Here is a 19,987-nt window from a genome sequence, read left to right as displayed (position 1 = left end):
CCCCAATGGCCTCCTCCGCCGCCCTCCTCCTCAACGGGCTCACGCCCCTCCGCCACAGCCGCTACGCGGACATCCCCCACAGCATCGACATCCCCGTGTCCGCTGGCGACGAGGACGACGACGACGAGACCGCCGTGGTCGAGGTGGACCCCAACGGGCTGCCCGACGACCCCACGGAGCTGTGCACGCTGCTCGAGAACGAGCGCAGCCCGAGGCAGTTCTGGATGTACATTGCGCTGGCCTATGCGAAGCACGAGCGGGTCGACATCGCCATCGAGATCATGACGAAGGGGCTGCAGGCCCGCGCGGGCGATGCGGCCGAGAAGCTGCCTATGCTGAATTTGTTGACGTGGCTGTATCTGCAGCGGAGTAGGGAGGCGGCGAGGAATGTTCCTGGTGGGTTCATTATTAATTACGGAGCAGCAGCATCACTGCTGCCCTCCCCCCCCCCCCCCCCCCCGCGGACCCCCCTTTAGGAGGAATGTTTAGATGGCTAACTGGATGCAATGTGGTGTAATGTACAGAAGGGGCGATAGCATCAGAGGCAAAGACAAAAGACTACTACCTCCAACTCGCCACCCAAGCGCTCAACGAGTCCTCGCGCCTCGACCCCTCATCCGTCATCTCGGGCCTCGCCCGCGGCGTCTACTCCGTGTTCAAAGCCTCGGTCTCCACCTCCACGGAGAAGGGCCACCACCTGGACACGGCCACCAAGATCTTCGACGACGCCATCCGCAGCTCGCGCTCCGGCAACATGCTCGCCACGCTCGGCAAGGCGCGCGTGCTGTACGCGCGCCGCCGCTTCGACAAGGCGCTCGAGTGCTACCAGGAGGTGCTGCTCAAGCGGCCCGACATGGACCCGGACCCGCGCCTCGGCATCGGCCTCTGCTTCTGGAACCTGGGGCACAAGGACGACGCCGCGATCGCGTGGGAGCGCGCGCTCGAGCTCGACCCCGCGTCGAAGGTTGCGCACATCCTGCTGGCGCTGTATCATCTCAGTGTCACGGCGGCGACGCCGGAGTATGATCCGAAGTTTATGGAGAACTACAGACAGGTCATTGACCACACGCAGAAGGCGTACAAGATTGATAAGAACTTCCCCATGGCGTGCACGACATTCTCGAGCCACTTCTTCTCGAAGAAGGGGTACACGCAGTGTGAGGCGCTCGCGAAGAAGGCGATTGAGTACAGCGATGTTGCGGCTGTGACGGCGGACGGGTGGTATCTGTTGGGGCGCAAGTGGCACGCGGAGGGCGATTGGGAGAAGGCATTGACGTACTACCGGCGGAGCGACAGTCTCCGCGAGGGATGGCTGCCCGCTAAGCTAGGGGTTGGGCAGGTTCAGGTCTTGATGAAAGGTTTGTTTTTTCTTATATTCCATTCCACTACACTACATATCACTCTACAGAAGTCTAACAACAACCCGCAGACATCTCCTCCGCCAAATACACATTCGAAGCCGTCGTCCAAAGCTACCCCAAATGCCTCGAAGCAAAGACCATCCTCGGCACCCTCTACGCGCACGAAGTCCTCCAATCCATCCCGCGCACCGGCTTCGCCGCCTCCAAAGAAGACGTAACGGACCTCCACCGCCGCGCCATCCACCTCCTCGAAAGCGTGCGCGCAACCTGGAAAGACAAAAAGACGGACCCAACCCGCGAAGCCCTCCTCCTCACCCTCGCGCGCCTCTACGAGAACGACCAGCCCGACAAAGCCCTCTCCTGCCTGCAGGCCGTGCACGACATCTACACCCAGCTGCGCGAGACCGACGACGAGACCATGGTGCCCCTGCAGCTGCTCAACAACATGGCCACCTTCCACTGGCACAACGAGAAATACGACCTCGCCCGGCAGCTCTACCAGACCGCCCTCAGCTCCATCCCCGAGCTCAAAGAGAAAGACGACACCGCCGACACCGACGCGCTCGCCACAACGCTCACCTACAACCTCGCGCGCTGCGAGGAGGCCGCCGGCAACCTCGACGAGGCGACAAAGCAGTACGAGCAGCTGCTCGCGCGGCACGACGACTACGTCGACGCCAACATGCGGCTCGCATACATGGCGCTTCGGCGCGGCGGCGAGGAAGGGCCGCGGCGCATCCAGCGGCTGATGCAGAGCGACGGGAGCAACCTCGAGGTGCGCGCGCTGTACGGGTGGTACCTGGGCAAGCAGAAGCGCAAGACGGCCATCAACATCGCCGAGGACCCCGAGCAGCGCCACTACAAGCACAGCCTGCAGTACCACGACAAGCACGACCGCTACTCGCTCACGGGCATGGGCAATCTGTATCTGCTCACGGCAAGAGAGATGCGGCGGGATAGTGAGGCGGAGAAGGAGAAGCGGCGGAAGACGTATGAGAAGGCCGTCGAGTTTTTTGATAAGGCGCTGCAGCTGGATCCGAAGAATGCGTATGCGGCGCAGGGCGTGGCGATTGCGATGGTGGAGGATAGGAAGGATTTGAAGAGTGCCGTGCAGGTGTTTACAAAGGTGAAGGAGACGCTGGCGAGGGATGCGCATGCGTTGGTGAATCTGGGGCATTGTTTGGCGGGGTTGGAGCAGTGGGGGAGGGCGATTGAGAATGTGAGTTTGAGTCTTTTTTTGCACTTCTTTTTTGATTACGGTGCTTGTCTGTGCCTTTTTCGAATTGGTACGCAATTCGTGGTATCCTGGATGGCTCGAATGTTGTTTTGAGTTATCTTCATTTTATTATTACCTTTACCCATACCCATGCATACCCATACCCATACTCTCTCCCTGCATCCGCTCTGCTCCTACAATGATTACAATTACGATTATTCCCTCTCTCTCAATTACGATGCTATTTCAAATCACCATCTACCGTATTCCCCCCCATGCCCATTGCCTGATTCCCACATCTTCCTCATTTCCGGGAGTCTGTGTCTGTGTTTCTAAGCACCGCAGCCCTTGACTGTCCTTCCAATTCACGGGGCCGGGGTGTAGTCGGCGTCTCTAAGCATCAGCATCAGCACTCATCACTCCACTCTCCCCTATCCATACTGCGTTACTTCTGTTGTGCTTAGGCTATTCTCGCCGATATCGTATCGTGCTGCATACCCTTCCTTCAGCGCGTAACACCCCTGCCCCATCGTGTCACGCCTGCTTCTCACAGGGCAGGCAGGCAGGCAGCTACATCCCATCCCACACCATACCATACCTACATACAGTAGTAGCTACCTTCCCCCTACGCCCTTGCTGCTTCTGCAGCATCCTCCCACCCCCGTCTCTATTTCCTTCACCTTCTCTCTTTCCCTCACGATCATCCCAGCTTTCACAACCTTACCTCCAACTCCCCCAGCTCATCAACAACAAACAACAATAGAAAAATGGGGGCCAGTTTTTTTGCTAACCATGATAATCCCGCATGCAGTACGAGACGGCGCTCACAAAGTTCCAGCACGGCAAGGACCCCACGACGCTGACCTGCCTGGGCCGCGTGTGGTTCGCAAAGGGCAAGAAGGAGCGCGAGTCGGAGCCCGAGAAGTCGCTCGAGAGCTTCAAGAATGCGCTGGATTATGCTAAGCGGGTTTGTCCCCCCCCCCCTCCTCTTTTAAGCGAGAGACCTGATGCTTGCTGCGGGGATGATCGCTGTTGCTATCCATGGTTGTACTATTGTGCTAATGGTGTGTGTGTGTGAGCCAGGCACTGGCGATTGCGCCGGACAATGTCATGTTCATGTTCAACGTCGCGTTCGTGCAGTTCCAGATTGTGCAGTTCTCGATTAACCTGCCCGAGACGCTGCGGACCCTCGAGGATCTGGAGGCGGCGAGTAAGGGGCTGGATGAGGCGATTCAGTGAGTTTTATTTTTGCTTACTCTTTTTTTTTTGAGTGATCGGGGGTGTATGGACTTTGCAATTGCCGATGGCACGGTGGGGTTCCATGTCGGGCAGGGCAGGCATCTTGATGTTCCCCCGGACATGAACATGGAACCCCGGCGGGCAATTCGGCGGAACACTGATCACCTCCCCCTCCCCGATCATTACCCCGTCCATGTCCCCGCTAACACCCTCCCTCCCACGTAGAATGTTCACCGACGTCGCACACTCCAAAAACCCCCCCTACCCCGCCCCCGAGATCGAAGCCCGCTCCACCATGGGCCGCAACACCCTACGCAAGCAGATGGAGCGCGCGCTGCAGAAACAGCGCGAATACGAAGAAAAGAACGCCTTCAAGCTCGCCGAAGCGCGGCGCAAGCGCGACGAAGACATCGCCCGCCGCCAAGCCGCGGCCGACGCCGTCCGCCGCGACGAAGAGGATCGCAAGCGTGCCATCGCCGAGCAGCGCCGCAAGATGCAGGAAGAGGCACGCGAATACGCCGAGCGCAAGGCGGCCGAAGAGATGGCGCGCGACGACGGCGACTTTGACGGCGACGGCGAGAAGCGCAAGAAACGTAGTGGCGGCGGAGGCGGAGGCGGCGGCGGGAGTAGGTCTGGCCGCAGTGGCGGAGGCGGCGGCGGTGGGGGTGGGGGCGGGAGGAGTAAGCGGAAGCAGCAGAAGGACGAGACGGTGGGGTCGGACACGGAGTCGGATGCGGCGGGGGCGGCGCTGGCCACGGCTGCAAAGGCGCGCAGGAACAGGAGTAAGAGCGCAATCACGGACGACGACGGCGAGAAGCCGCCGGCAAAGAAGCGCAAGAAGCTTACGCGCCGGCGCGCGGCGAGCCCCGGCGGCGGCGGCGGCGGTGCGGGCCGCGGGAAGTTCAAGTCCAGCGAGGTTGTCAACAGCAGCGACGACGACGACCTCGACGATCTTGTTGTTCCTGCGAGTGCGCCTGCGCCTGCTGCTGCGGCTGCGGCTGCGGTAAGCGCGGATGAGGGGGGGTCGGGGTCGAAGGCGGCGCAGAGGAAGAGGAAGCCGAGGGCCGCGGTGAGCGACGATGAGGAGGAGGAGGAGGGGATGGGGGATAATCTATTTGGTGAGGATGAGCTGGAGAAGGGGGCGGCGAAGGCGGATGTGGAGATGCCGGACCGGGCCCCCACGCCTGGGGGTGCGGCGGGCGATGAGGACGAGGATTGATGGGGGTGATTAGGTAGTCGATGTGTTTCTTCTGCGGTTTCACGAGCGAAAGGAGGAAGCGAAAAGAAAAAAAATAGGATAGGATGAAATTAGCTAGCTAGCTACTTGGCTACTACTACTGCTCTAGCTTTGTGTGTGTAGATTAATTCGGGAGAAAATCACTCCTCTTTTGCACTTTTTGTTTTTTAACGTATCTTTTTTTTACTTTTCTTTTGCAATATCTGTAACTACCAGCGCAGCACAGCACAGCACAGCAAGGGATGATCATGAGGACGACGACGACGACTGCGGCGGGGAGAAAAGAAAAGGGGTGGAGGTGGAGAGGAGGCGGGGGAGGGGGAGGGGAGGGGGAGGGGCAGTATCGTGGCAGTGGGGGTTAGCTATTCCAGTGTAGTTTTTTTACATACATACATGCATCATTTCAATTGGGCATCATCATCATCATCATCATCATCATCATCACGAGACTGCTACATTTCACGGGACAGGCACATTCTCACGGGACAGGGGGTGCATAGACTTCTCTTCTTCCTCCTGCACCCGCTCCCGCAGTAGTTAGTCCGCATCTTCTTTTCTTCTTTCAAAACCTGTGCCTGTGCCTGTGCCTGTCTCCAATCCGTAAGTGCTCCACATACATATATCCCTTGCCGGCCGGCAGGTACAAATCGTCAAATTCCCAATCCCGGCGAACCCCCCCCCCCCCCGCCCCAGTAGGTACTTGGTTTTCTTTTTTTCCACGCGCGCGCGCGGCCGGTCCGCCGTCGTCCTAACCTACATGTATCGTACCTACCTATACCGTACCTACATGTACATACATACCTACCTCCTACCCACAACCCTAGCTACTCTAGAAAAGCAGAAAAACCCACCCATGTGTCACTGCGTCAAGGAGCTCCTCCCACTGGCCGGCTCCCCGGGTTAATTAGAGTACCTACAGTGTGTAGAAAAAAACCGACGGTGCGCGCGCGCGGCCGCCCGTGATGATGATGGTATGGTATGGTATGGTAGTGGAAGGGTACTGAGCCTGTAATTTCGATGGGAAGATCGTGATGATCTGCGTTTGGTGGAGGGGTGGGATTGCGAACCTCTCTCTTTTTTTTTTTTTTTTTTTTTTTTTTGCGCTGGGTTTTTGCATTTGCATTTGCATTTGCTGGGCTGGGCTGGGCTGGGCTGGGCTGGGTTGGGTTGGGTTGGGTTGATGAACTGAATTAGGTTTGCTGGGTAATGTACATGTATGTACTCTACTCTACATGATGATGATGATGATGGGTATTGGTTGCGCTTGCGGCGGGCGCGCGCGCGCGGGGTGCGGGGTGCGGATTGGGATTGGAGGGAGCGAGACAGAGACAGAGACAGAGGTCGAAATTGGAAATTTGGATTATATGCACATCACGAGAGAGAGAGAGAGAGAGAGAGATGCGTGTGGCTTAGTTAGACGTTCGTGGTTGGTGATGCAATACCTACATGTAGAAGTACCAGCACCCAGAGAGAGCAAAGGCAAAGGCAAAGTAAGCCAAAACGAGATGAGCATGAGAGCGGGCGGGTATAGATTCCATAGTAGCCAGCCAGTCAGTCAGCCAACAGACACGCGAGCGCACTCGACATTAGAGTAACTTTGGAATTAGCCTCTAGCTAGTCAGATATCAGATATCTGAATTTTGCATATCATATACTCTACTCTACTATACCAGTCTCTAGCTCGAGGTCTAGGTATTTGATTGTAATTGTTTCAAGCGCTGTCCAGTCCTGTCCAGTCCAATCCAGTCCCATAGCCACACCGCTTAACTCTAATTTACGGAAATATTGCGATATTGCGATATTGCGATATGGTTTCTCCACATCATATCATAGCCATCACAACTATCAATCATCTTCGGGGGGCTGGGTGGAGGGTGAGCGGAGAGAGGCCGTCACAGCTAGCTAGCTAGCACGTTGTTGTCAAAATTCCTAATATCATATCCAAATACCCAATACATACCCAATCGCCAATCGCCAATCGCCAATACCCAATCGCCAACCTCCAATGTCCAATTGCCAATTTTGTGGGGGGGAACGATCATATGGCCAATTGTCTCCATCGTGACATTATATTTCCCGACTTCAAGATCGACATGTAGTGGATTAGGTATGTAGAAGTAGGTAGCAGAGTAAGTTAAGAGTGGTAAAGTTACCCCTGAACCACCTCTGTTGCCCGATCAGGCACCCCTCGCTCGTATTAACTTTTTTCACACATGGCCCATTTCTTTCTTTCTTTTTTTTCCCTTCCTTTCTCGTTCCTTTCTACCCCCTTCCTGTCCTACTTGCTAGTGACCACAGACAGAACAGATCGATGATCGCACAAAAACAAAGAAGAGAAAAGAAAGAAAAAAAAAACTAATTTAATACTTTTCCCCCATGGCAAGCAAGCTGGCTGGTCATCTCCGCCCGCGCGCGCACGCCCACGATACATATCGGTACTGTCGATCCAGCCACCACATACTCTACCACAACCGCGGGTGGGGGTGGAGGCCGGCCTGCCTCGTGGGGTACGCGTGGGAAATAGCCATCCTCATGTCGCTAGCGTACTGTTTGTTGGGTCGCGATAGTATGTAGTGGGTAAATGATTACTATGCGATCACCTGAGTTTGTGAGTGGAGTATGTAAGGTAAATAAGTTGACAGGCCGTTGACAGCTTGCCGGGTTGAGGGTTTGGGGTGGGCGTTAATTAGCCAAACCCTAGCCCTTACCACTGGTCGGTCCTATGTTACCTACTATATCCTACCTTGCCGTTGGGATTCGGGGGATCGATAGTAGAGAGTGCCTGTCTGCAGGTACAGTGCGTACCTAGCTAGCTGTGCAATCTATTTACTGTACCAACCATGTACCGACCAGCTGTCACAGCTGTCCGTCTGTCTATAGGTACCCACTGGAGAAGAAGGGGGGTGAACGTATTCTAGAAAGGAAGGACAGTCCTGCCCACCACCACCCACTGTCTAGGATAGCTACTGAGTATAGATATCCATTCCCACCGGTCATACCCCTATCAAGAAATACCCAAACCAATTGAATACTACAAACCCCCACCCCACAGCAGGACCATGGCAGGTCCGCGGGCCACCACCACCATCATCAGATAGAGTGTTTTTTTTCTTTCTTTCTGGGTTCCATGTCCGCGTCGGGCCGGCGGGGTACAGATAGACATGAACCAGCTGCCGGCCAGCTAGCTACTTAGCCAGCCAGTAGTTATTGCTACCAAAACGTACTGTACCCGAGGAGACGAACGTTATAGCTACCGCTGTCAATAGTAGGCGTATTGGCGATGGGGGTAAGATATATATGTCTGTCTATGTACATGCTCAAGGATGATACCTACCCAGAACATGCAGGGGAACGGCTAAGCGTTTGGACGGTATCGCGGGCAGCCAACCGGCAGTGGGCAGTAGCTATGTGGTTGATGTACTCTACCTACGGGGTGGGTGATGGGTGATGGGTAATGGGTAGTGATAGTTACATGTAGTCTGGTTTACTCTAAGGAGGGGCCCATCACGCACGCCGCACAGGTTACCCCGGAACCGAGTGATAGCGTGTGTACGAGCATCCAATCCGTCCCGTCTTTTTTTTTCTCTTGCGCGGCCAGACGAGGCATTTTCTAATCAACCAACAGCCTCCTGCTCCTTGCTGCAAGCCCACACAGTTTGTTCCGGAATTCTGGTAACGAGAACCCGGCGGCGAGGTGCAGGGCAGGGACTGGCTGTAGTGGAGATAGAGTTGCTGAACCCTCAGTGTTGATAGAGTATCACATATATGTAGCTAGGTGGTTATATACGCCGGTTGAGTGAAGCGTGTCTATCGCGAATATCACCCGTAAAGCTAGGAGCAAACAATGCGACATCACAATTGAAGCTTTGTAGCGCGTTGGGGCGAAGGGAGGCTCCCCGCGGATCCATGAAGCTTGGGCTTGAGCTTAGGTAGGACATGATATGATAGGACAAGACCGATGATGATAGCTCAATTGCGGGTAGAAGCGAAATCTCTCACGGCTGACCTGTGCCTGTATTATGGTGCCATGATTTCTTGCATAATTTTGTGGAGCGATTCCAGATTTATTTTACTTTTTTGCCGCCGGATTGATATCTCAGAATTATCGTAGAGGCGGAGACAGCACTTAGACCTCGAATTAAGGTTAATTCGGATTCATGTCACTTTCTCATTAAACACGCAAACATCTAGATGTCGACGAACGAATAAAAAGTGTAAATCCAGGCCAACCAGACCAACATTGAATTGTTTGCGGGAGTAGCCACCGGCTTCCGTGGAAGCCAGACCGTTGACCAAACTCTAGAACCACCAACTCTCACTCACCTCCGAACATCCAGAGTTGCCCGTTCGTTTCAACCCCGTGCGTTTTATCTTCGCCGGGGAGGGGGGACGGGAGAAACAAACCCGACGAAACAATACGAATCAAACACGCACACCGCAGTGCAGCGCAGCGCGTATATCCGCCGACGTCGTCGTCGTGGACCGTCGTTGTCGTTGTCTTTGTCGTCGGCCTCCCTCCGCGCACACGCCCCCCTCCCCCTCCTTCCAATTAGTTACCGTCCGCCGTATTCCCCAGAAAATTCCTTTTCGCACATCGCCGTAGGTGCCAGGATTGAGCCATTTGTTTGTCTGCTCCTCCACTGCCTGCATACCCTACCCTGCACTTTGCGCTTTCCTACTTACCCCGGAGAAAGCCTAGGGGTGCACGCACGTGTGGGGGCGTGGTGGTTAATTGATCATTGGTGATGATGGAAGTGCCACCGTAGTGGTGCTTGTCCTGGTGGTCCAAAAATGAGATACAAATTGAAATTCAATTTCGCTTCCACGTTTGGCAAATGGTCTGTTCCATGCTCGGTGCCATGCCACCTAGAGTGGAGAGTCCGCCATTACGGTAAACAAACGTGCGCAAAGCCAATTCCACAAATGAGATGCTCAAAATAAGAGATGGGCGATGCAGCATTATAGGAATAGAATAAAAAGCGAGATGAGATGGGGTGGTAGATGAGGTAGATGAAGGTAGATGAGATGAGATGAGGTATGTAGCCGCATTCGTAGCCACAGACCGCCCACGTCCCGGCCGGCTGCACTCTATCTCGCTCGCTCGCTGACTACAACAAACGACTGAGCGCGTCAACATATAGATTGACCTTACTTTAGAAAAAAGCGCCGATACCTGCCTACATTTAGATAAAGGTAATGAAAATTTCGAATTAAATAATTCCGGCCCCTAAGAAAAGTCCGAAGACGGTAACCTGGTTGTCACATCGAAGATCGTCATTCCCAGACAGCGGGCGGGTGGGGTCCCAATACCGTTATTATCCCCGGCCCTGTTTCGAATACTTACTCGATCAGTAAGGTCAATAGGGCTGGTAACGGAGAGGTGCTAAATAAAGTTGTTAGAACGATAACCTCGTGGTGTTCGCCGACTCAACTGAAAGGAGGGAGTTAGGTCGCCGCTGTACTTGGATTGGACGTTACGAGCTTTCTTGCCTCCCTTCTTGGATCCTTCTTTGACGGCTTCTAGTGTGTATACCTTCGTGGCCATCAAGGTGCACATTAATGTCATAATACTCTACCTGCTGTAGGTATGCCCCTCAAGTTTCCTTTTGAAACAGCCCAACAGATAAACCCATGAGAGGGTGGGAGACCTGTAGGGTCTGTAGTACTTAGTAGTTATTTACTAGTGTACTACTAGCTAGTAGAGTAGTAGAGTAGAGAATGGACTTTAATACTAGTAGTGGATTCGAGACGAACTTATGCGGTGTCAGAATTCTCCATTATGGCTCTACATCTTTCTTGCATGCCCAGGAGGCCATCCCGAGCTTTGACAAGGCTCAATATGATTCCCGATATTGTTTAAGATCTTCCATTTAATTCTTCTCCGCCAACCCGTGCGGCATGCGGTTTTTTTTTCCCACAATTGTAAAATCTTTATTTTATTTTTATATCTTCTTTCTTTTCTCGCGTATATCGGATGACGTTAAGTGAATTAGTGTCTTGAGTTTTGCTCAATGTGAGTAACCAGTTGAGCAATTAGGGTAGGTCCTTGAGCCCCGTGGAGTAGAAAACTCTGGTAGCGGGGGTACGAACGAGTGCCTAATTCAAGACGGGAGGGGAGGGATTGAATGGGGGGATGATGAGGAGTAAGGAGTAAGGTAGAGTTAGAGTCTCTTGACTTTTCATCTCCCTCAACATCTTTCCTCTCCCCCCATCGTACCATATGTGTAGATGATAACCATATATCATGCAATCTTTCTTTTTCAGTGATCGAGTGATCGAGCGAGCATGAATGCTGCACTGCATCTTTCTGTTCCAGATCTATTCCCCTCCACACTCCACCTGACCAATACAAACCCCCATTCTGTTCGTCTGTGGTTGACTCAAACTCCCCAAAGCGGTGCGGCCGGAACCCAAACAATCCCACAACCACTTACGGTTCATGCAGGCACAGAGAGGGAAGAGATCCATTTCGGGAGGAGCAATCACGCACATTAGGCATGACGTCAAAACGAGAATTCGAATAGCAAGAAAGCTCTGACAATCTCCGTAAAGACACATCTCTGGCTAGCCACATAGACTATCAGCAAGCGAGCGAGCGAGATGTGAAAAAATATCTTGTTGTAGCCTGTTGGCCTGGTCCTTAGGGGTTAAGTTTGACCTCACGGGGAGATTGCACCAAAGCACCTGGAGATCCACCACAACCACCACAACCACCACAACCACCAAGACCTACTCTACTTCAGAAGAGTTGGTAGAGTAGTAGGGTTTGGTTGGAGATGCTTGGCTCCTTCTCATTCCCGACGTGGGTTCGTTCGTTCGTTTGGGTCGCACATGACCCAGACCAGGACTGGCGCAATGATCATCTCAGCTGGGTCTATACCACATCTGTAACCGTTCCAGCGCAACATGTCACAGATGGAGCTTAGCTGCCCTAACCGCACTCCCAATTTAGGAAATATGAACTGACCAGGTAGGGTAGAATGCGGAACTCACTCGTCCGAACGGGGGAGGTGTAGAGTAGAGAAGGAGCAGGAGGAACAGGAGTAGTCTAAAGTGAGTACAGCAGCACCTTAGATGTAACGGTGTTGTGTTTTGTAATTGTCAGACAGTTCACGATGCTTGTGCTGGGGACAACGATAACGCTTCTGCATGATATTTATGCGGTGCGCGTAAAGTGATGGGCGAGGTCACGGGCGGCGTGATATTCTCACGTGCATTCGCGTGTATCAACGAGCAAAGGGAATACAGGAAGGGATGGTGATGATAAAATAGGGAGTAGTCTGTAGGTACCACATATCTCTACTCTACTAGATATGGAAGTGGTGGTATGTAGTGTACATCCTCTAGGCGTAGCGCTTCCGCGCGCGGCTTCTCGTAGCGAGTCGGAAGGCCTACGTAACGCACAGCACCTATGTGCGTGCGTGTGTATTTCGCTTATGGTTTGGTTATGATTATGAGGGTGTGAGACGGACAGAACAGAGTTGTTTGTAAGGACGGACAGGGAAGGGGAAGGTAATTAGTTGAAGGTGTGTGTGTGTGTGTGTGGGACATCATTCGGGTATGTACCGTTGTGCACCCCCGACGTTGACGGCCGCCGGTGACAGGAGTGACAGCTATTTTGCATCCCCGTTGGAACTTCGGAGAGGTCTACGAGAACGGATTTGTTTCCCTTTCGAATTCTTTAACTTCCTCTCTCTCGAGATAGAGTATGTGTGTGTGTGTGTGTGTGTGAGTGTGTACATGTAGTGAGGTGTGTGGGTGTGTCTTCCCGTAAGGTATCTTGTTTAGACAGCCAGCCCAGTGGAATAGTGGACCCTGAATTGGTTGTGTAGGAGGAGGTCCCGGCAACCCTCCGATCCTTCGATAGTGGAACAGTTCATTGGTGAGGGATGGTGGGATGTGATATTTTCATTGCCCATGTTTCTTTTTCTGGATGGTTTGCTGGCAGCGTTTCCGGGTCTCTGGGTTTTGTCGGTTGGGTCTCTTGTTTGCTTTTGTGAGTCGTAGTGGCCGTAGTTCACTAGACGTTCCGAAACACGCTTACACAAGTAGCTACAAGCGCTAGCTATGTAGCTGCGTCTTCTGTAACAAAAACCTTCTTTTCTTCTTGAATCACCTAATAATTATACAGCTAGAGTAGTACTACTGCATGTCGAAGGCCGGATATATAAATTTTTTGTTTTTCCGTATACATCTTGACTCCTCTTCTCAATGGGGAGAGTTGAAGGTCTCACTGGGGTCCAATTGCACTCAATATCAACCGTGCACGGCATTCCTGCGCCGTAGGTCATCTTAACTGAGCACTTCTCTTTAGCACCTTGAGAAAGTATTGACATGGGGGCGCCAACGGGCCGGGAAAAACTATCGGAAAAGTCCGTCCCCTGTACGAAAAAAAAAAGTTATTCCCTACATCCCATGTCTGTCTCCAGCCTCAAGAGGAGAGGAGAATGGGAAGGGAAAAAAACGAAAAAAACACGGACACACACAAGGTGACTCTGTTGGACCTAGTGTTCAAAAGATCATCCCTGAGTGAGCTTTGCCCTACGAATACAGACCCGCTCTCCTCTTACTCCCTTGTTGGTTGAACGGAGATGGAAATGGAAGGAGAAGACAGGTCCGGATTTCGGTGAGGGTACCGCTGCCTTACGGCAGCTCACACGAAGGAATATCCCACAATGTGTTCGGCTCCTAGTTACCGTGCTCGGGGTCGATATGAAGTCCGTTCGTTCTCAGCCTAGTGACATAATGATGATGAGGGCGATGCTGAAGATGTTCACAAAGCTTTTTTTTTTCTTTCGAGGGGATGCGTAGCATGAGGTGTGTCGATAGGTTTGTCAGTAGTGCAGACAAGTAAAGTACTCGCGACCAGCAACAAGAACCCGAATGTGCAGCTGCAAGTCTTTGGTGTGTTTTTGACTTCTACTCTAATGGAAATTGCAGATTAGGACGTGCATTTTCGGGTTCTTGTTGCTGGTCGCGAGTAAGTTCATACATGTAAAGTATTATTCCCAGGGTCAAGTTACGTTACGGAAGCCAACCAAATAAAGCCGTTTGGCACGCGGCCCCATCCCTAGAATCCTTCGGAATCAATTGGACTGTGTAAGCGGATGAGTGCATGTCATGTCGAGACGCAGTTTTTTTTCTTTCCCTTGTGACGATTTTTGTTAGTCGTTACGTATATACCCTTCTTTCACTTGGTGAAACAGAGAAGCCGTATTATCTCTTGGGAGACTAATTCAAATATCGAGAAGGTATATATGTCTTAGGTAAGATTTTGTGCGGACAACAGGCGCCTCACAGAAGTGTAACTTGTGGGTGGCTTTGTATTTTGTTGCTTCTGGTGTAGGTAACTAGCCACTGAGATCGTGAAGCCGGACTGTATCAATTGCACGGACAATTGTTCAGTAGTATCGATGTGATTGTTTCTCTCTTTCTCTCGGCGCAAGCGAACAGACGACGACGTCGTGCCGACACCCCGATAAACCACACATCAATGGTAGCTGTTAGACTCTGGGGCAAGCATTACTCTGTTCTGGGCACAGAGGGCATTTACTAGGAATACCATAGTACCTGGACCTAGCCATCTATCCCTTCCCTACAACAACGACCCCTCGTCCTCCTCCCCTTGACGTGGGGAAGGGGCAGATGTGCTGAGATGGCTCAGCCCAACCCCCGTCATCATTTTGCCAAATAACTATCCCCGTAGAAATTCACACTGGGGGATCAGCAATCTAAAGCAAGGGAGCTAGGGACGGTACCTACTCCAAGTAAGTGGTTTCGACCTTCTGGAGGTCCGTTTTGTTTTTCAGGGTCTGCCAGTATGTCAGGCTATTTTTTGACCCTCTTTGTTTTGAAGTGAGGGATAGTCAGTTCGTACGATTATCGGACGGGGGGGGAAGGAGTGTGTCTGTTCTGTTCTGTCTATCTCGTCTTGTTTTTGGAAGTGGACTCGTGTTGTTAGCTACTAGTAGTGGTTGTTTGGACCCCTTACCAAACTCAAGTTGTGGCTGAATCATGAATCTTCCAGGGAGCTTCTGTGGCAGGAAACAACAGTGCGTAGCCCGAGCACCTGCATAACCCTACAAAGGTCTCACAGCTTCGCCGGACAATTTTTTTTACTACTGATACCTACATACATATTATACATCTTTTTGTTAATATTTGTTACAATCGGGGAAAGGAAGGCATCACACACACATACATTCACCCTTGGGCTCTGTTCTCCGCCTCCGCGCACTTCTGCAACCTAGAGTACTAAACCATCTGGTTGTTACTTCTTTTCTGCACGTCGAGTACTCCATCTCTCTCTACACACTCTCTCCATTCTCTTTTCGTGATTATTTTCTTATTTTCTTTATCTTTCTTTCTTTTCTAACCTCTCCCCCTCTCTCTGTATGCACATGTGGTCACAACAGTAGACAGCAGTAGTAGCTAAAGAAGAAGAAAAAGGAGATATCTTACATTCCTTTGGTCGTTCTCGGTATTTTCCTCAACATCGTCATCAAGCAGTATTACTATTTCAGCTATCCCTTCATTTTTTCCTTCTTAATATTATAAAATCGTCCCATCTATTTCCATATCTGAATACCCCGGTACATACATCCAGCGGTACCTTACATACCGTACTCACCTACACTCACCAGCATCCCACCCCCCCTCATACTGTCCCCTGCCACTTTTCCAAATTCGAATCCCATTATCAACCACCCCCCCAAAAAACTACGCCGCATAGACGTATCCTCCTTTAAGCGGCTCCAGATTCAAAAATTGCAACGGTCTCTTCGGGTTTTGATCGGCCTTCCTCTTCCAACTCCCGAACCTTGTGCTACCGCAGTAAAGACCAAGCGAAATCCCACACCCACTAGTTATCAACTTTGCCGTGCGTGCTCTTCTGCAGGAACTGAATTATATCTACCCTCCACCCCCCCGGCACATAATCTTCCTTCACTATTCTAAAAGGTGAGAACACCCCCCCTCCAAATTATCCTAAATAACCTTTGGGATACCAACTGCTTCCTCCATTGGAACTTCAATTAATCAATCATAAAGCCAGCAGTACGACAGATCCTCGACTAGCAACCCCTAGACTGGGAAATAAGCCTTGCTCGTTCACACACTCTTTTATATACACACCCACATATCCACCCCGTCCACTCACATCCACTCATTTATGTTATGGTGGGGTCATATCGAATTCAATTCATAAACAAGTCCTCTCGACCAAACTCTCAAGAACTGTCACCAGAGGATCAAGCATCGCAAAGCATCACAAACCACAGCAACAACAGCATGGATTCAGTTTTCATATATGCTGCAGCTGGCCCTGCGCCTGTAAAGATGGTTAAGAGGAGGGAGTCACGCATACGGTCATCCTTCTTTGGAAGCGGACGCCGTGGAAGCTGTGACCTGGCACCTGAAGAGGCAGAGACCAGTGGGATGAAGAGTCCTTCAAGATCAATGACCAGCAGCACTTCAGATGACAAGGAGAACTCGTCATTCCTGAACCGAAGGAAGCTAAGAAAGTCAACATCACACGCCAGCCTTGCATCAATTTCCACCGCATATGAGGCTCAGAGACAAGAGAAGCTTGGACGTCGAGGGTTCACGGACTTATTGAGGGGAGGAGGTAAACAGACACCACCTACTCGACCGTCAATTGGTAGGTTGACTGGCGAAAATATGGGTCAAACAATTGCTAATATATATCATAGGTTCAAGAAAGCTTACACATCCTATAAGCAAGCCATTCAACTTCTCCCATGTCACCCACACAAACTCAACAACCTTCGGCCAGATTCAGCAGACAGAAGACAGTGTGCTTGTTCAGGATTGGCACAAGGCAGTGCGGGAATCAAGGATGCCTGGCTCACGACGAAAGACCGAGTCAACAGTTGTAGTTACACCTGCAACAGTTGCTCTTCAGAGGACTACATCTATTCGATCAAGAAAACGGGCCAACACAAACCTAACAATCTCCCCCAGGGACTCGATTGACTTCGGCCAGCCCTCACCTACTCTTTCAGATGAGAACACTATCCATACTTGCCCTCGTACACCACCTCCACGAACCACATCAAAGCATTGCCTCCGAAGCCTTGTGGAGGACCCAGTCGAAGAAGACAACGAGTGTGTATTCAGACCAGGACGTGACTCAGTGTTCCTACTGGGTGGAAGAAAGACACCAATCAAAGTAGTGAGGGAGCAGATGAGTGACTCAGACTCATCAAACTCATCAACAAACGATGAGTATGATGAGGGAATTTCAGAACTTCGTTCATCGAAATCAACACCTGATTTACTTGCACTTAGACGCAATAGTTACTTGATGGGACGACCCGTCAGCCAGATTGGTGTTTTCGACGACTCGACTGCTACTTCCGCTCAGACCAACAGAATGTCAATGGCCGGACGACGAATGTCTAAGAGATTCTCCATTCGCCCAGACGCACTCGCCCAGGATGTCGGTGATTTCCTTGACTCATGGGAAGAGGGCATTGACTGGTGCTACGAGAACGACTACGAAAACGAGGTCGATGAGATTCAATGGGATACTCCCGATTACGGCATGACACCTGCACCTTCCTGCGAGTCTCTACCAATAGACAACGACATGTTGAAGGTTCCCGAAGTCAAAGACGAGTTTGTGCTTGTGGAGAAGAGGATCACCGGTGTGTTTGAGGACAAACTTCTTCTTCCTCCTTCTCCTCAACTGACCTCGTTCCCCGATTCGACCATTGGGATCGCCGACGGTGGCTTTGAATCGTACGAACCGGAGAGTGAGGACATAATCTTCCGTGCGGCCTCAACCGCACTGAGACACCGCTCGATCAGTTCTGCCGCGTCTCTCCCAGACCTCATTCACAGCCGACCATACCGCGACGAACTCAACCGTGTGGCTCAGCAGCTCGACGATCACATCGCGGCACTAAACCAGGAGTCAACACGACCCATCAGCACGAACACTCGTGATCCTCATGCGTTCTACTTGGGAAACCGATCTAGAGCGTACTCGGAAGCCACATGCGTCACGCTTTGCTCTGATAGTACAGAGACTGCAACACCTGCCAGTGCAGATGAGATTCCCACTCCCAATAGTTCGGCTCACAACTCCTTTCAATTCACGGGCCGGGATGATGGGCGTGCTGAGAAAGGCTTATCATTCCCAGCTGCAGCTCTTCCTGGCGTCATCGAATTTGCTCCTGATGGCCTGCATCACATTGCTGCCGATGAGCAGGAATTCGTTCATTTCATCTGATTGAACTGCGTTCATCCTGTACAATTCGTGCTTTAGTTTTTTTTTGGAGGCTGCTGCTGCTGTATATTGTTTTTCTTGTACTATTATTATTATAGGGGAGGAGGGGAAGTGGGTTTCCCTCCCTCCTGACGCGTGCCTGACTGGCTATTTCTTTTACATTTCCTAGATTCTACTTGTGATTATATTCTTTGGGCGCTGGCTCTTTTCTTGTTTCATTTTTTTTCTACCAGTGTTGATAAACGGGGACTTGGGGTGTTAATTGCGGCTTTTCGTAAAAAATCTTTTCACATTTGTTTTTATTTCCATTGCTAACTAGGTCTGCATTCTACATATTTCCTTTGTCATGGTGGTCTAAAAACGGCTGGCTGGGTGTGGTGGTCTGTACCTGTTTGTTTAGGAAAAGGGATCGAGGTCGAGCAACAAAAAAAAAAAGAATCAAAAAAAATGAAGGCGAATAATAAGTAACCCTAATTGGTAACTTTTTGTTTCTGCTTTTCAAAGAATCCTTACATATTGCATCATCGTACTGCTATTTTTCTTTTGTCGTTTTCCGTTTATTCATCTTTTTTCTGTTTTTTTTCTTCCCTGGATTACAACAACCGGGGGGTACACGTACACGTTTTGGAGCTCTTTTCATTTGTTTATGCGGGTTTTTTGGAATTTGGGAAGGAAAGGGAGGGGGGGGGGGGTCGGCGGTCGTTTCGAAATTCTTTCTCGTTTTCGTTTTCATTTTATCTTTTCTATCAGGGGTGGTCTCTTTTTCTAGCATATGCAGGGCGGGGAGGGATGGGGGGCGGGGATGTTTAAATTCCTCTTTTTTTATACACTTTATAACGGACTTAATTAGAAGGTCTATGGCTCGCGCCTGCTTTGGGAAACACAAAATTCTATTTTATATTTTATATTTTTTATATATATTTTTATATACTTGTCTGTCGTTGATACCATTACTCTTCTTTCTCTTCTTATTCTTCTTGGGCTCTTTGAGTGGGTTGGTTGACTGGCTGATTTGGTTTTTGGGCCGGTTTGGGTTGGTGGTGGTCGGTGGTTGGTCGGTTGTCTGGTTGGCTATCCACTTTTGTAACTACTACTACTTTACTACCTACTATTATTACTACTCGTAGCTACTACTACTACTATTTACACTCCATCGCTACATCATTCCATGACCCCAAACCACCGATCCAGACATCCAAACTCGACACAAGTAGGGTATTCCCAACTCGCCCAACTACACGTCACTGCCACTCTACTCGAGAGTAAACACCTACTTTACATACCTACATACCACTACGTAGCTACTACATGTATCTACAAGCATGTGAAACCGCAAGTAAACCGCTCCATCGACGATACTCAACCCTTCCCACCGATTCCCGCCCGCCCATTTCAAAAAGGACTTGGTAAGCATAGCATACCCCCTCCTCCTCCTCACTTCCATCACCGGCGCTCTAGCTCTCCCCTCCTCGCCCGTGATTTCAAAAGTACCGCACTGCAGCTAGCACCCCCGGGCCCCTCCCCTGGCCCTGCTCTGGATATACGTCTTCTGGAAGCGGAGGAGCCAGGGGTAAATGGCATGGGTAGGGGTAGTAGGGTAGGGTAGGGGGTGTGGAGTATATTGGGTTGCAGTTGCAGCCGCTCTTCCTCGGTGCCGCGGCGAAGGAAGAGGAGGAGGTGGT

General features: G+C 51.2%; 2 protein-coding genes across 2 annotated transcripts; both read left to right on the top strand.

The window, feature by feature from the left end:
* Window positions 1–5: 5 nt before the first annotated feature.
* On the top strand, window positions 6–5,035 carry LAJ45_07827 (uncharacterized protein; the record flags this gene model as incomplete). Its single annotated transcript, XM_046117382.1, has 6 exons — window positions 6–396; window positions 525–1,358; window positions 1,430–2,580; window positions 3,389–3,544; window positions 3,661–3,812; window positions 4,042–5,035. 6 exons carry the CDS (start codon window positions 6–8, stop codon window positions 5,033–5,035), a joined length of 3,678 nt encoding a protein of 1,225 aa, XP_045969367.1.
* An 11,307-nt stretch (window positions 5,036–16,342) lies between these two features.
* Window positions 16,343–18,308, top strand: LAJ45_07826 (uncharacterized protein; the record flags this gene model as incomplete). The annotated part of the gene is made up of 2 exons (XM_046117381.1): window positions 16,343–16,712; window positions 16,765–18,308. The coding sequence occupies 2 exons, from the start codon at window positions 16,343–16,345 to the stop codon at window positions 18,306–18,308; spliced, it is 1,914 nt and encodes a 637-aa protein (XP_045969366.1).
* Window positions 18,309–19,987: the final 1,679 nt, after the last annotated feature.

The sequence above is a fragment of the Morchella importuna genome (genome assembly GCF_003444635.1).
Source record: "Morchella importuna strain M04M26 chromosome Unknown Morimp01GS026, whole genome shotgun sequence".
In the NCBI taxonomy this organism is placed as follows: domain Eukaryota; kingdom Fungi; phylum Ascomycota; class Pezizomycetes; order Pezizales; family Morchellaceae; genus Morchella; species Morchella importuna.
This window is presented reverse-complemented; position numbering and strand designations above follow the sequence as displayed.